General features: G+C 38.6%; 1 protein-coding gene across 1 annotated transcript in view; it reads right to left on the bottom strand.

Moving 5' to 3' along the window:
* KIAA1549 overlaps positions 1–15,116 on the bottom strand; it is a 118,931-nt gene that overhangs the window by 28,731 nt on the left and 75,084 nt on the right. The window contains exons 9-10 of the mRNA XM_081330358.1: positions 8,850–9,027; positions 5,661–5,842 (exon numbers count right to left, since the gene is read on the bottom strand). Coding sequence (XP_081186484.1) covers positions 5,661–5,842; positions 8,850–9,027 — 360 coding nt within the window. The remainder of the gene's footprint in view (positions 1–5,660; positions 5,843–8,849; positions 9,028–15,116) is intronic.

Raw genomic sequence — 15,116 nt, 5'->3', positions numbered from 1 at the left:
TCAACTTCCATTTTGCCTTTTTGATTCATATTGAGCATGTTATTGGCTAGAATGAAGGGATATCTCCCCATGCTTATTTTTATTGGCTGCATTCAAAGGAAGATAGACAGTTGACTCCACAAATTGTAACAATCTGTGGCCCTTCAAGCTTTGCCAAAATCAGTCATCTCAATCCATAAACACTTTGATCTTACTATGTATAATAAAGAATCCTTTTGCATACAGTCAATTGACTTCAGAGCAGCTGGTCATGGATATAGTTCTAAAGCAATAAGATATGATCCCGTAAACAGCATTACTAAAGTCTACAGGTAGACTTAGACATATGACAGACACATTTAGATAGGTAAAGGAAGTATTATGTATAAATATCCCAGCCCCAAGCCATTAAGGGCTTTGTAAATTAAATTGTAACTCAAAGTGCTGAAATGGCTCAAATAGAAACTGCAGTTCAATGGAATTATGATACTGTATCTCAGTGACTGAAGATTACTGAGCTGCCTTTCATAGCAGCCTTCAGCAATGGCATGTCTTTCTTTTCCTAATACTGAATCTGAGGCTACAGAGTCTGATAGAGGATTAACAATTCAGAATCATCATGTCTGATGAAAGAAATGCATGCACCTGAAAGTAATATAATACATGCACAGAAATGGGCCTTCTGAAAGAGATGTGATAAAGGACATGAGTGTCAAGATTGGACATAGAATTAGGTCTTCAGGTGTGGGGAGAGCCAATCATTAGCACATAAGAAGCCTCTTAACAGGCTCCAAATAAATGCATAAATATACTTTCAGGTATTCGTGATTTCACAGTTTTTACTATATAATTTCTCTTTACGAGTGACCTTAAATGATTCTTTCTTAAATCTTTGCACAAACTTGCTCAGGCTGACAGCCATCATTGAACTCGGAGCAGCCAAAAAGGGCAGAGTCAGAACCAAAATTATATTGAAGCAACGTTTAATGAAATAGCAGTATTACGATTAAAGCTAAAGGTTTCCCCTGTCCAGTCGTGTCCAACTCTAGGCAGCAGTGCTCGTCTCCATTTCTTAGCTGAGGGAGCCAGTGTTGTCCAAAGACACTTCTATGGTCATGTGGCCAGCATGGCTATATACCAAAGGCGCACGGAATGCTGTTTCCTTCCCACTGAAGTGATACCCATTTATGTACAGTACTTGTATTTGCATGCTTTCGAACTGCTAGATTTGCAGAAGCTGGGGCAAGTAATGAGAAATCATATGCTATGTGACACTCAGGCCTCAAACCTGGGCTGTCAGCTTTCCAGCTGACAAGTCAGCACCTTTAACCGCTGAGCCATCACACCCTTCTACTATTATGATTATTTTCCACTTATTTACTAATATTATTCTTCTCTCACATTAGGAAGTGTAATTCACAGGCAGCATTTGGAAGGGGGTCTCAAGGTGGCGATGAGGATGCTTTCCTACTTTCCATTGACTAATCCAGCCTCTGCTTAGTTTTCAGAAATTTGTTTATCCCCAAAAAAAGTTAGAATAACAATAACAAAGTATTCAGATGGTTATCAAAAGCCTTCAAACACATTTAACCACCTCCATTTAAAATAGAACACAGTAGCTGGGCTAGGATGCAATTTTGCTTTTAGATAATCCTTGCCACACATGATCACAGAACCCCCCAGGGGAAAAGTAGTTTCATAATTTCTTGATAATACATAGTAATTTGGAATGGATTATATATATAATTATTATATAGACAATAATAATATACCTACAAAGGTGTAATGTTGTTTGTATGTATATAAATATGTATGTTTTATCTACACACTATATATACAGATCCACATAGAAAATGCCACTTTATTCTATTTTGATACATACACTGATAAGAACACTGCCAGAGCAGGTTGCTTAATGAGTAAGCCTTTGTACGTTTGATGACAGGAACAGTAATATTTCAGCTGTGGCAGCTAATCTCTGAGCAGCTCTAGAGACCCAGTAAAATTGTCTTAGTGAATTATTATCTGGCAAAAATGCTAGTATATAGAGTTGGAGAAGACTGGTATGCATGTTGTGGGTGACAGAGAGATGTCAGGCAGGAATATTAAAAAAAAGAGAGGGAGGACTTTGAAGATGGAGGGGGGATGCTTTAACTCTTATGTCCTTTAATCACATCCCTAGAAAATTAAAGCTTCCAAAGCAAAGTACTGGTACTGAAATGATCAGTGGAGAGTCACTAGGTGATTCTATATGCTAGTTTGATCCTTAAAATGTTATCTTTGATGCCTGTTGTTATTCTCCAAGGAAACAAATAAAGAATGAAAAAAATACGATAATTACATGTATTCCTTAGTGACCTGAAAGGGTATCTTTGCTAGGAAATGCAATGAGAACAAGGCACATTCAGACTGGTTTATACTAGTATTTATACACATAGATCAGGGGTGTCAAACTCGCTGCGTCACATGACACGTCACAATGTACATTTCCCCTTGCCGGAGCCAGGGTGGGCACGGGCCGGCAGTTGATACCCCTGACATAGATTATTCTCTTCAGCTTCACCAGGATTGAATTCTATCAATCACTGTGCCTATTTAGATATATTAAAAAGTAAGATGTATCTGGCCATATCAGTCAAATAGATAATTTCAAGAATAATTAACAAATTGCATGCCAGGCATCTTTTTTTAGAAATTAGTAAAGGACAATGGCCTGCCCAAAGAGCAGTTCAATTTTGGGAAGCCTCTAAAAGGTACAAATAACCAAAACATCATGTGTAAAGTTCTTTATAATTCCACTTCTTCCTCTAACAGGAATTACTTTATCTGAGAGTCTTACTTCAGAGGTTTTAATCTCCAACCCCCACAAGATTCAGTTTAAAGTCCCTACATCAATTTTGTCATGCTTTAGCTAAATACATTTTTCCAATCCTTGAGAGGATTGAAATCCGCATGCCATTGATTTATGCTACACTGATGGGTACCATAAGTGGAATAACTTTTTATAAGTTCATGAAATACAATTAAATGCATAACGCATTCAAAGTATTCGTGTTTTCAAAGAACTTAATGTATTCTACCAATGGCTTATGAGCACTTCTCGAAGCAAAGTTTGGGTAATATTTAGTTTTAATAAACATAAAATAGCTACTTACCCGTGTTTCCCCAAAAATAAAACCTTATATTTTTTTGCCTCCAAAAGAGACACTAGGTCTTATTTTAGGGGGATATCTTACCTATTTACCTTAGGAACGCTGCAGCCAGGTCTCCCATGCTCAAATACCTGTCGCGTCACCGCCCAACTTCTTCTACAGCATTTCACAGCAGCTCAAAGCAGGAAGACATGTGGAGTTTGCACCGGTGCCACCACTCATGGCAGGACACCACATGATGTGTTGTGTCATGGCACACACGAGCGGTGGCACGGGCGCAATGCACCATGCGGCATCCTGTCGTGACCGGTAGCACCAGCGAGCTGTGCCACTTGGTCTCCTGCCATGAGCAGCAGCACAAGGAACATCACATGGCCTCCTGCCATGAGTGGTGGCACTGGCATGATGCACCATGTGGCATTCTGCCACGAGCAGCCACCAGCAACCAGAAGAATTGGGCCAGTGGCCATGCAGGATCCAGCTGGATGGGGCTGCTGTTGCTGGTGCCACTGCCAAGAGGCAAGGCAGGTGTCATGGTGCGGGAGGCCTGGCTGCGAGGGCGCTGAGGTAAGCAGGTACAGGGTGTAGGTCCAGCCACCCACCCCTGCCCTAGCTTGATTTTTATGCATGCACCTCACTCCACCTCGTACAACCAGATGGTAGGACAGAATGGGCTGAGTCTCAATTAGGGCTTATTTTTAGAGTAGGGCTTATAGTAGGATCACATGTAAAAATCAAGCTAGGGCTTATTTTCAGGATAGGTCTTATTTTTGGGGAAACACAGTATAAGTAAAGTAAAGGTAGTATTTAAGCCTTATTCCTAGACCAATTTCTATTTTTAGTAAAGCAGAGACAACTCAAGTCAATAGTGTAGAAGTCATCAAAGGTGAAAGCTATTGCTGATTTTCCTTCTTCTCTTGTTACAATAATGAAAAGTAAAGCTACCCAGTTATTCTAACAACTTTCCATCAAAATCACAATCACTTTCAACCTCGCTCATTTTTCTCATGATTAATGAAACATAGTGAAAATATGAAATATGAAATGAAGAAAAAAACACTTCTACAACAGACCAATTCCTGTAAACAGGAATATTCCCAGACCAATCAAATTGTCCAAAATGGAACAGTTCTCAGATCTAGCTTTTTTACTATAAGTTATAATCTGTATAAAAAGAAGGCAACTCTGAAAGGCTGTAGAGTCCACATTACTAGAGATAATAATAATGCTCTTACGGTGAAGGTTGAAGGTGAAGGTTGGTCTGAAAATATGAACTAGATCAGCACCAAGCAACCTTTGCATCTATATTTGAATGAATGGACGAATATCAAAGTACAACATGTATACATTGAGATTGGCTGAGCCTCCCTTCATGCCCCCACCACAACTCACAGTGACCGCAAACCCACCATCTTATTACACCATGTTTGCTAATTGCACAACAAACCAGCCTTGCAACTCAATCATACATAAAGCTATTTCCTGTTCAAGAGCCTGACAGCCCATGGATAGAAACTGTTCTTCAGCCTGTTGGTACAGCTGGCTATACTCCTATATCTCCTATCCGATAGTAGGAGAGTAAAGAGGTACCAACCAGGGTATGAGTCGTCCCTGAGAATTTTCCTCACTCTTCCAAGGCAGCAAGCCCTGGCGATGTCATCCAGTGGTGTCAGGGGACAGCCCACAATGTTTTGTGCTGTGTTCACCACCCTCATCACCCTCTCTAATATTTAACCTTTTGGGGAAGATAGAGGAGAACAGAAGGCAAGGCCTTACACAATGTGGGTGAGGCCATGTCACTTACAAATGAGACCAAGATCATCCATGTTTTGGAGAAAAATATTGGCTTTGCTTTAACTGTATTGTATCTATTTTAGGATTTACAATATTATTTTGCTTACTTATGTATTTATAGAATTTATATGATTGCCCATTTCAGTTTTGTGACTCTAGGTAGTTCACAATACAAAACAGAAAAAGAAGAAATAATAAAACATTACATAAAAATGGGGATATTATGAGGACAATTTCCATCCCAAAATAGACTCAATCAATAAAAAGGCAGGACATGGTTCTATCATTTTTCAGCAATTGCCAAAAAGATTTGATATAGTTAGGTGTTCTCTCTCTTTTTAATTTGTTACAAATATTAATATTAGATTTCTACTGTTAGATAATACACAGACCAAAGTATATGAATGGTCTCTATATAAATATATATATTAAATGTTAGTTAAGGACAACTATTTTTTTAAGATGCAACCGGTTTCCCTTATTCATAAAGAACTTTCTTGATACCATATCCTGAGATATTTTTTAGAATATACTATCTATTATATCACAGCCTTGCAAACTCTAGATCTGGGATCACAAATGCTTAGCTTCACTACTTGCATTCTGCAAAATAAGCATGACCTTCCATTTATGAACAGATTATGGCAGCCGTATTATAAGAGTACTCTTAATAGTTGTTAGCAAGTCACAAAACACCTAGGCATTCTAGAACATTCCCACTTCTCCAGTTCCTACCTTCTGACGCTGCTGTATGTTGCTCATGGTATCTGGTTGAAACTCAAGTTTGTCCGTGCGACAAAGCTTCCAGTATAAAATTATGATTATCAATAGAACCACAGCTACAGGGACTGCAACACCAACAATAATCCATAGATTATTCTGTGATTCTGGAGGAGGTTCTTTGACTTGATCTACAGCTATCAAAGAAATAGGGAAAAAGTTAGAATTTATGTACTAAATTCTAACAGTGTTTAATCATAGTGTTAAAGCATAAACATCTAAAATATAGTTTTCGGACATGAACATTTAGTACTTTAGTCTCATGTAATCACTCTACCTACCTTTTCCAACTGCCAGTGAGCTAAATATTCTGAGGCCAAAAGCAAAGTCAAAAGCTAATCCAGAATTTGTGGCTATCCACTGCAATATCACTTCATCTATTCTCACATTCAGTAAATCGGCAACAATTATATAAGAAGATGGAAGCACATATGGATATACACAGTATGACAGTCAAATTGGGGCAAAAGAACTAAGCATGTCTCTTTAATATCTGAACATCTGTTATAATATAATATCTGTTATCGTGGGAGTGATATCCCACCCACCGCTGGGATGGAATAGTGGAACAGTTCATACTTATGAACTTCCCAACTGGAAAGACTACTCAGATCCAACGAAGCTTTTATTATATTTGTGGCTTTTCTATCTGAAATTTTTATAACTATTGGCAGCCTCTACAGTAGGATTTAAATTTGACTGTAAGTTGTAAACTGTACCTCAGAATACCATCTCAGTGGTTTAAACTCTCATCTTATTAAATAATTTTTCCAAAATGAAATTCATAAATATCAAATAATCAAATTATGTAAATTTGGTTAAAAAAGCTTGTTATATAAATATTAATGTATTGTAAAACTGACAGAAACCTGTAGAGTTCTGAATAAGATAAATATTCCAATATCTTAATAATAAAAATTGCAAATATTTGCTATTTTTCTTAACTGCTCATACAAATAGAAGTTTTATAAAAGCTAGATACCATACCAACTTCAATAGTTTATATAAGAACACATGCTGATAAACTGTAATCTTGCAGAAAATCTATTATTGTCCCTAAAGAAAAAATAAGCTAGCTATAAATACTTCATATCCATATAGTATGTGCTGATACATTCAGTGCTAAATGCATAACACTCCTTCTCCCCTTCCATATCTGGAAAAGTTGAAGTGCTACAACAGTGCTTTTGTAAATATCTACATATAAGCCACAGAACAGAATTATGGGGAAACGAGTCCCATCATGCTAATAACGGAAATATTCTGTGTCTAGGAAACAGTAAAAGTACTGCAATGGCTGCAGGCCAAACAGTCTTGAGGTCCTTGTAAAGTCGAAGTTATCTGAACTGGGTTTCCCCATTTTTTGACCCATTAAGGAAAATTATATCCAAAAAAGGCATATATTAGGAAAAGTACTTGTTCAGCATGTATATATCATGACAACATATGTACAGTTTTATGAGTTTTCATGAAGACTTATTGGGAAAGATGTAATAAATCTATGCATAAAGAAATGTGATGCGCACCACCGACTTAGCCGTATTTATTGGAATCCCAATGTAAACAATACTCATTGGCCACACTAGACAAGTTGCTAAAGGACCTACATTCAGATTTCCTTTATATGCTGTTCTTGTTGTGTGGCATGGTGCTTATAGTTTCTGAAGGGATCATTTGAGGAAAGCTGGTTTAGAGTTTTAAGATTAATTTCTGCTGGGAAGCTAGCCATGACTATGGAGGATCAATTTAACAATCATTACAGAGTTACTGTAACGATCGAATTACAGGGAAGGAGAAATCATATCTCCTACCATGAAGAAAGGATGGTATCCACCTACAACAGGGATCTTCAAACTTGGCCCTTTTATGACTTGTGGACTTCAACTCCCAGAATTCCTCAGCCAGTGTGCCTGGCTGAAGAATTCTGGGAGTTGAAGTCCACAAGTCATAAAAGGGCCAAGTTTGAAGACCCCTGACCTACAATAATCAAAGAAAAGTAAATCTTTCCCTAAAGCAGGCATGGGAGCCTAGATTCAGTTCAGGGGCAAATCAAGCCAACTTACCCGGCTGGGGGAGTGATGTTAGGAAATGCTGCTTAATGAAGTAACAGCATCAGTAATGTTCTTTTCTAACTCCCACCCCTGATGTTATTAGTTTTTCCTTGCTGGAAGAGTAGCAGACACAGAGAACTGCTTATTTGGCACATGCCTTTCTTCCAGTGAGGAAAATCCTTGCTGGAGAAGCCAGCAGAAGCAACCCCATACCTTCCTAGCTCAGAGAGATTGCAGGGGAGCTTCTTAAAATCCTATTGGTTTTGTCCTTTCTCCCCTAAGAGTGCAGGAAATATGCGGTTATTTTCTTTGATTAAAAGAAAACAGGTCCTGAACAAATAAATAAGGAGTGTTTTCCTTAAGGAGTTATCTAACCAAACACTGCAAATCAGTGTTTCTCAACCAGCATGCTGTCTGGAGAATCCTGGGAGTTGATGTCCACATATTTTAAAATTGTCAAGGTTGAGAAACACCGATTTCAATTATGTTAAACACTTCAAAGTTTGGAAATCTGGTTCAGTCTATGCATCCGTAATATTTAAAGTCATTTTTAATTTGAACATAGCTTAGATTCACTGTATTGCCTCTGCCTCCTCTCTTATTTGTACTACTCTAGTCACAACTTCAGAATGAAATAACATCAGATAATAATTTAATACACAGAACAAAAGCTTCATAAAGCCTTAAAAACCAACCAATTTATTATGGCAAGATACAGCTCATGATAACAAATTACTTAATGTTGATATAATCTTCAACATGCTATAAAAGTTGAAGATATGCGTGTCTTTGTGTGTGTACGTGTTGCTGTAAGAAATTTAGGTTGCTCTGTCTAAAGAAAGCATTAATTAAACAGTTACCATAGTGAGCAATTAACCACGTAGGGAGCTGTTATGTAACACCTCTGTGCGCTGTGAGGAGAATATTACACTTCTACAGAGTCCAGGGAAACAGAGGTATTAAAATTCTTCATATCATAGAAGTTGAAACATAGGCACATACACAAGCAGTTCCCCAGAAAACTGTATGCATAGACTGTTTTCTTGAACATGCTGCAAGGATGACTTATTATTCTATTTGTTTGGAGACTCACGCTGAGCCACTGGACCCTGAATGCGATAACCCAGGATGATGGCAGCCTTCTGGATATCCACCCTATTAATCAAATCTGATGCCTTCACAGCACTGAGCCTTTCCCCATCTCGATCTTCCACAAAATAGACCAGCATAATTGGACTGTCGGCTTCCTCTAGGCGTGAAAAATTCACCATCTGAAAAAGCACAAGAATTTCAATTAAAAATCATGCTTAAAATGTGAGGATTCCATTTTCATTATTTTTTGCCATCTCATACTTTGGGGTGACTTGGGTCATGGACTTCAATCATTGACACCCCCCTTTTTTGTGGTGAGATAGGCCATTGTCTATTTGAATGATAGCCACATTTGAATGATAAGACACATACTTTAGGAAAAATGTTCACAAAAAAACAAAACAAAAAAACCCACACTTTTTGGGTTGGTAGGGTTTTGGAATTTTGGAATATATTGTGAATGCTGTTAAAAAAAAGAATTCCAAAGAGGGGTTTATTCATTTATAAAATCACAGTGAATACAGGTTGTCCTTGACTTATAACAGTTTGTTTAGTGACTGTTTGAAGTTACAACGGCACTGGAAAAAGTGACTTATGAATGTTTTTCCACCCTTATGATGGTTGCAATATCCCCATGGTCACATGATTAAAATTCATTAATATTTGGTGTCCTGGGGTTATGTGATCACCTTTTGTGACCATCTGACAAACAAAATCAATGGGGATGCCAGGTTCACTTAACAACCGTGTTACTAACTTAACAATCGCACTAAAATGTCAACAGAAATTTTGCTTTCGATTATGGTTGTAAGTTGAGGACTGCCTGCATTGCCATTTTACTAGATGCATGGACAGCCCCCCCCCAGCACACGCTCCCAATCATTGCCCACATTTTCCTTTTTGATAGACAGGGGAATGTGCCTCCAAAGAGAGTACTGGTTTACAATCACTCATCATTCTTATTTTTTGTTTAGGATCCCAAAACTGTCTTGGTTGGAAATAAAGATGATAAACACTGATGTTTATCAAGTTCCCTTCGTCCAGTGCGCTCGCAGAGGGAGGGTCTTCTCAGGGTGCCGCCGATAAAAGATTGCCGGCGGATAACACCCAGGGGGAGAGCCTTTTCTGTGGGTGCGCCTGCCCTTTGGAACCAGCTGCCCGTGGAGCTCAGAACTGCTCCTGACCTACGTTCATTCCGCCAAGACCTGAAGACTTGGCTCTTTGAGCTCTCTGACCCAGGCTGAGAATTTTAACTGGGGTTTTATTTTCAGGGATAATTTAATCTTTTATTTGTCTTTTAACTTGTATTTTGTATTGGTATGATTTTAAAATGCCCTGTAAACCGCCCTGAGTCCTCCGGGAAAGGGCGGTATATAAATCTAATAAAATAAAATAAAATAAAATAAATGTTTAATTTTGCTAGGTCCTAGGTTTCCATTTTTTGAATTAAAAAAATAAAAATCAGGTGAAGCAGTGAGCCCAAAGGGCACTAAAAACTACATCCACAGGCACACAGTTGCCATTTTGAGGATCCAGAGCTGAGCATCATGTAAGTAAGTCTTGGACATCAACCCTGCCTTCCTCCTCTCCAGCATGGTTGAGCAGAAGACCTGGGCACTCTTACTTCCATTTTTTTGTTTACTGTATTTGTATTCCCTGTGATTTTACAATTTATTTGATTTATAGCTTATTTTTTGTTTTGCGCAACAGTCCAACTTCAGTTAATATTAAGTAAGGTTTGTTTGAAACAAGTTGATCTGAAACTATTGTTTATTTTTTTAAGACACCAAGTGAGTACACATATCCTCCTTGATGCCCAATTGGTTCCAATGAAATTTAATTTCATAGCTTACTCAAAGACTTGTGTTGGTATTAAAACAAGAAATAAATATTTTAATACACTAAAAACAAAGCAAAAGCTTCATCATCTTTATTTTCAAGAATATCTGTGTATAGGCATATTTGTGTAATACAATACTTATACAATAAGAAAAGTGGGAGGGTCTACTTCAGTGCTTTTTATGCAGGGATATTCACTTGCTAAGGAAAAGAATACAGATAATGGTAAAATGCTGGCAGTGAGAGTAGTGTGCAATATCCTGTTTTAAATCTTCTAACTCCCCACTTCATCTGCTAGCAAAACTACAAGGATGTTGCTGCAATAATCTACTTTCTGATTTAAACAAATTACTGTCTTTTGTACTCATATATGGCTAATATTCAAATGAGGGCACACACACACACCGGTTTATTGAATGAAAAATGTAGTTATCCCAGACTCCAAAAGACCCTTTTGATTTCTATATTAAAAGTTATACAGTTTTGCATTCTTGAGTTGTAGTGATAAATCTCTTTACACTTGTATGTAACAAGACTTGTTTTTTATAATTGTCCTTGCTTCAAGATAAAACCTCTGCCTTTCCCCAATTATAATTATGAAGTCTGCATTCCTGTGATAAACCTTTGTCCCCTGCTTCATTTATAACAAGACTTGTCTTTTATAATTGTCCATGTTTCAAGTTATGTTTCAAGTTATGTTTCAAGTTATGTTTCAAGTCATGCCTTTCAAGTCATGCCTTTCAAGTTAAGATATTCCTTCCTGACTGATGACAACCCTTGTATTCTGTTAGCATTTGTAATATGATAAGCTATGCTTTATTGTTTCCTGTGATGACCTTTGCTCTCTTCATTAGCAGTTGTATACAATGAGTTATGTTTTCCTTTGACCTCCCTCATGAGTGTGTTTCCCCCTCCCAAATGAAACAGCCTAATAAAAGGAGGGTGTCCGGAGCTGTTCGGGGGCAAAAACATCCACCCCGGGCACTCTGTGCTCTCTCACCTTGAACAAACTCGTGTTGGTGCCTCAGTTTGTCTTAGGACTCTGCTCCTGAGCCATCGCAGTTCCCAAGTGTGACCGCTGGAACGTCCGGCACACTGGGTCGGTGGCAAAGGGCAAGATCCTTCCATATTCAAGGTGTTCACCCTTGCGAGGGTCCCTCTAAATTCTCACCCCTGTCACGGGGCTCTAAGAGTTGAGGCCAGAACCCTGACCGGTCGCTCATCGCAACAACTGGGGGCTCGTCCGTTGGATCGCGGCTTCAACTCCACAGTACGACTCCTGTCCAGGGGTGTGCTGCCTGCATTCCTGTTCTCACGCACCTCGGAGAAGGCTTTTACTCGTGAGTAAATGGGCTCCCCACTTTTCAAAGTTTCGTCAGGTCATAGGGACGAACTTTTTAATATAATGCAGAAGGCTAATTTTGTTCAAAAACACAATGGCACCATGGTCCATCTTGTAGGAAAGAGACTTTTAACAAAACTTTTACAATATATTAACAAAAATTGTCTGGCTTATCTGGAATCAGGCACTTTGTCTGTTATAACCTGGGAAAAGCTAGGTAAATATCTTCACAGTCATCCCAGGGCGGCTGCTGACATTTTGTCTGCATGGCAAGCAATGATGGCAGCATTAAAACTTTTGCCATCTCCTTTAGATCTGACATCTTCTACCTCTAAACCTCTTGATCACTCTTCTGATCTTCCGCCTTCATCCGTGCCGCCCCCACCCTATGAAAAATCAGAGAAACTTCCTCCTATTGCTGTGCATGTCCCCCCCTCTGCTCTGCCTCCGGAGAATCTTCCTTCTACTCTTTGCCCTGCTGTGCCTGTCTCTCCCTCTGACAAAGAGGAAAAAGCCTCTGAGCTTGTTGCCATTAAACCCCCCCCTCCCGCCTTCCCTCCTCCTCCTTCTCCAAATCTCTCTCCTCACTCAAGGAGCACCTTTTGTTCACTCTATGCTTGCAGCTCATGCCTCCGGGACATTTCTTTTCCTCTTAATGCTTCTAACCCCTCTGAACTTTTCACTGATTCTCTTTTTCATTAAGCCTTTTCAGTTTCTCCGCCTCCCCCTCCTTATGAGGATTCAGCCAGGAGAAACTCAGCACAATTGAACATGGAAGATTTGTCATCTTGTTATCCTGTTAATTTTTTGCCAACACCAGCAGCCGGAGGTTAACCAATCCACCCTTGCATCATGAATTGATCAACTATGTGCAGGGATTTTTAATAAGTATAGGTAAGCTAACATGGTTTTGACTCTATCACAATATCTTGTTTGGGAATCTGAATATAAATAAAACAGAAATAGAGAAAAAAATTCTTGCTGGATTACCTCAAGGAGTAAATAGGGATCAATTATTTGGCACAGGACAATTCGTTACTAATGACCAACAGGCTCAAAGCCCAAGGGAGGCTTTTAATTTGAAGGGGCTTTAGCAGCTTTCCACAAGATAGCCTCACGGAAAAGCTAAAATGTCTTTTGCAAAGGTTTATCAAGATCCCAATCAGGCTTATTCAGACTTTGTGGATAGATTGCAGGAAGAAAATACAAGGCAAATAGACAATGAATATGCCCGAAATGAACTCCTGTTAAAATTGGCTTATGTGGGGCTTGAAAGAGCCTCTTGGGGCGAGCTGTTCTCAGTAAAGTCCAGGGGCGCGCCTGTTGATTTCAACTGCCTGGACCTGTCTGAGATCTAGCTAGCTCTTTGGATTATTGTTTTGGCCTAAAAACCCCAAATTGATATGTGTGTTTTGTTGTTTTAAATAAATGTTGTTTTATATGTGTGTTTTGTTCTGTTTTAAATAAATGTTGTTTTAATAGTATCTGTGTATATATGTCTGTCTGTGTTGTTCTGTGTTATTTCCAAGACTTGGAAGAGGGTCAAAATCCTCTCTGATAACACCAAACAAAAAGGCCTTATTTAACAATGTATGGTTTGTCTGGAGAAAGTATGAAATGAAATTTTTGTATGTGAAATTGTTTATGCAAGCAGTCAGAATGGAAGTGAATGAGTTAAATTGCTGAGATGTAAATGTGAGTGTGTTAGCCCTCAAGCCTGTGAAAGGAACAGTAAACTGCAGATTTTATTGTTGTAAAAGCCATGGATGATGTGTGAGAGTAAATGCATGTAAAGGAGAGCAAACTATTTTTATTTTTTATTTTTTTGGTGGTGAGATTTTTGTAAAGTTTCTTTCACCCCCCCAACCCTGCTGTGTTACTTTAAGAGTGAGAAAGGGAGAGACAGCCAGAAGGAGGGGGGGTGGCTGGTCCTTTTAACCATTTTTTTCTCTCTGCTTGGAATTCCAGTCTGAGAAAGGGGGGTGGATGTGAAACTTGATGCCCACTCTTGCAGTTTCAGCTTGCAATTTTTTTACTCGAAAGTGGAGAGATTCTTTGTTGGACAAGTTTTTTGAATTCTTTGAGTTTTAGTTAAACATCACCCAAAAGAATTTTTTGAATTCTTTGAGTTTTAGTTAAACATCACCCAAAAGAAGTTTTTGAATTCTTTGAGTTTTAGTTAAACATCACCCAAAAGAAATTACTCTGATCTTTTTGTGGAGTTGTTTTTTTTTTTTTGATGTTTTTGTGTCTGTGTGCAGGACACATTGATAGAAGGTGATATCTGGGAGAATTTCCCTCCCTTAATCAGCACTAGCCTGTGGATTTTATACCTTACAACAGGCTCTGAGATTGTTAATTATTTTAAACACGCCTGGACTATTTACTGCTGCTATTGTTCAATGTGCTAACCAATTGAAAATTTTGGAGTGGATTCATTTATCCCACACGCCCAAAGTTTCTATTTTAACCAGAGAAGCACAATTAGCTCAATTGATTTTTAAAATCTGTCACCGAACGAAAGCCTTGATTGGGCTGGAGATAGACACTCTTTTTGTGCCTATGTCTTTGCAAATTTGGGAATCATTTTTTTTTAAACCTCAAGTGAATTGCAATTTTCCTTAGCTGATTGGCATGGCAAGGTTTCTTGCCACCCACCACCCGATTATCGTTTGCAATGCAAATTGTTCGCACTAACCAAGCAAACAACACCCCAGCGGTCAGCTAAAAAGCTGAACTGGCTGCTTCAATTTTGGCTTGTCAACTTTTTCCTTTCTACCTTTGAATCTTATTGTGGATAGCTTTTATGTTTATCACACAATTTAAGTGATTTATGGATCTTATTTATCCCCCTCCATTCAACCAGATTTGTTACAACTTTTTTTTTGCAAAATTTGCTTTTTGAACACCAACATCCTGTTTTTGTTGCTCACATTCGTAGTCATCAGCCTTTTCCAGGTTTTTTGCAAAAGGGAAACAATGTTGCAGATCAGGCTGCCTCCGGACTTTCAGCCTGTTCCTTGCAACCCCTCACCCCCTGGGAAAGTCATTCATATTTTCATCAAAATTCCAAAGCTTTGCAGAAGC

The sequence above is a fragment of the Vipera berus genome, assembly GCF_964194415.1.
Source record: "Vipera berus genome assembly, chromosome: 6".
Classification (NCBI taxonomy): domain Eukaryota; kingdom Metazoa; phylum Chordata; class Lepidosauria; order Squamata; family Viperidae; genus Vipera; species Vipera berus.
This window is presented reverse-complemented; position numbering and strand designations above follow the sequence as displayed.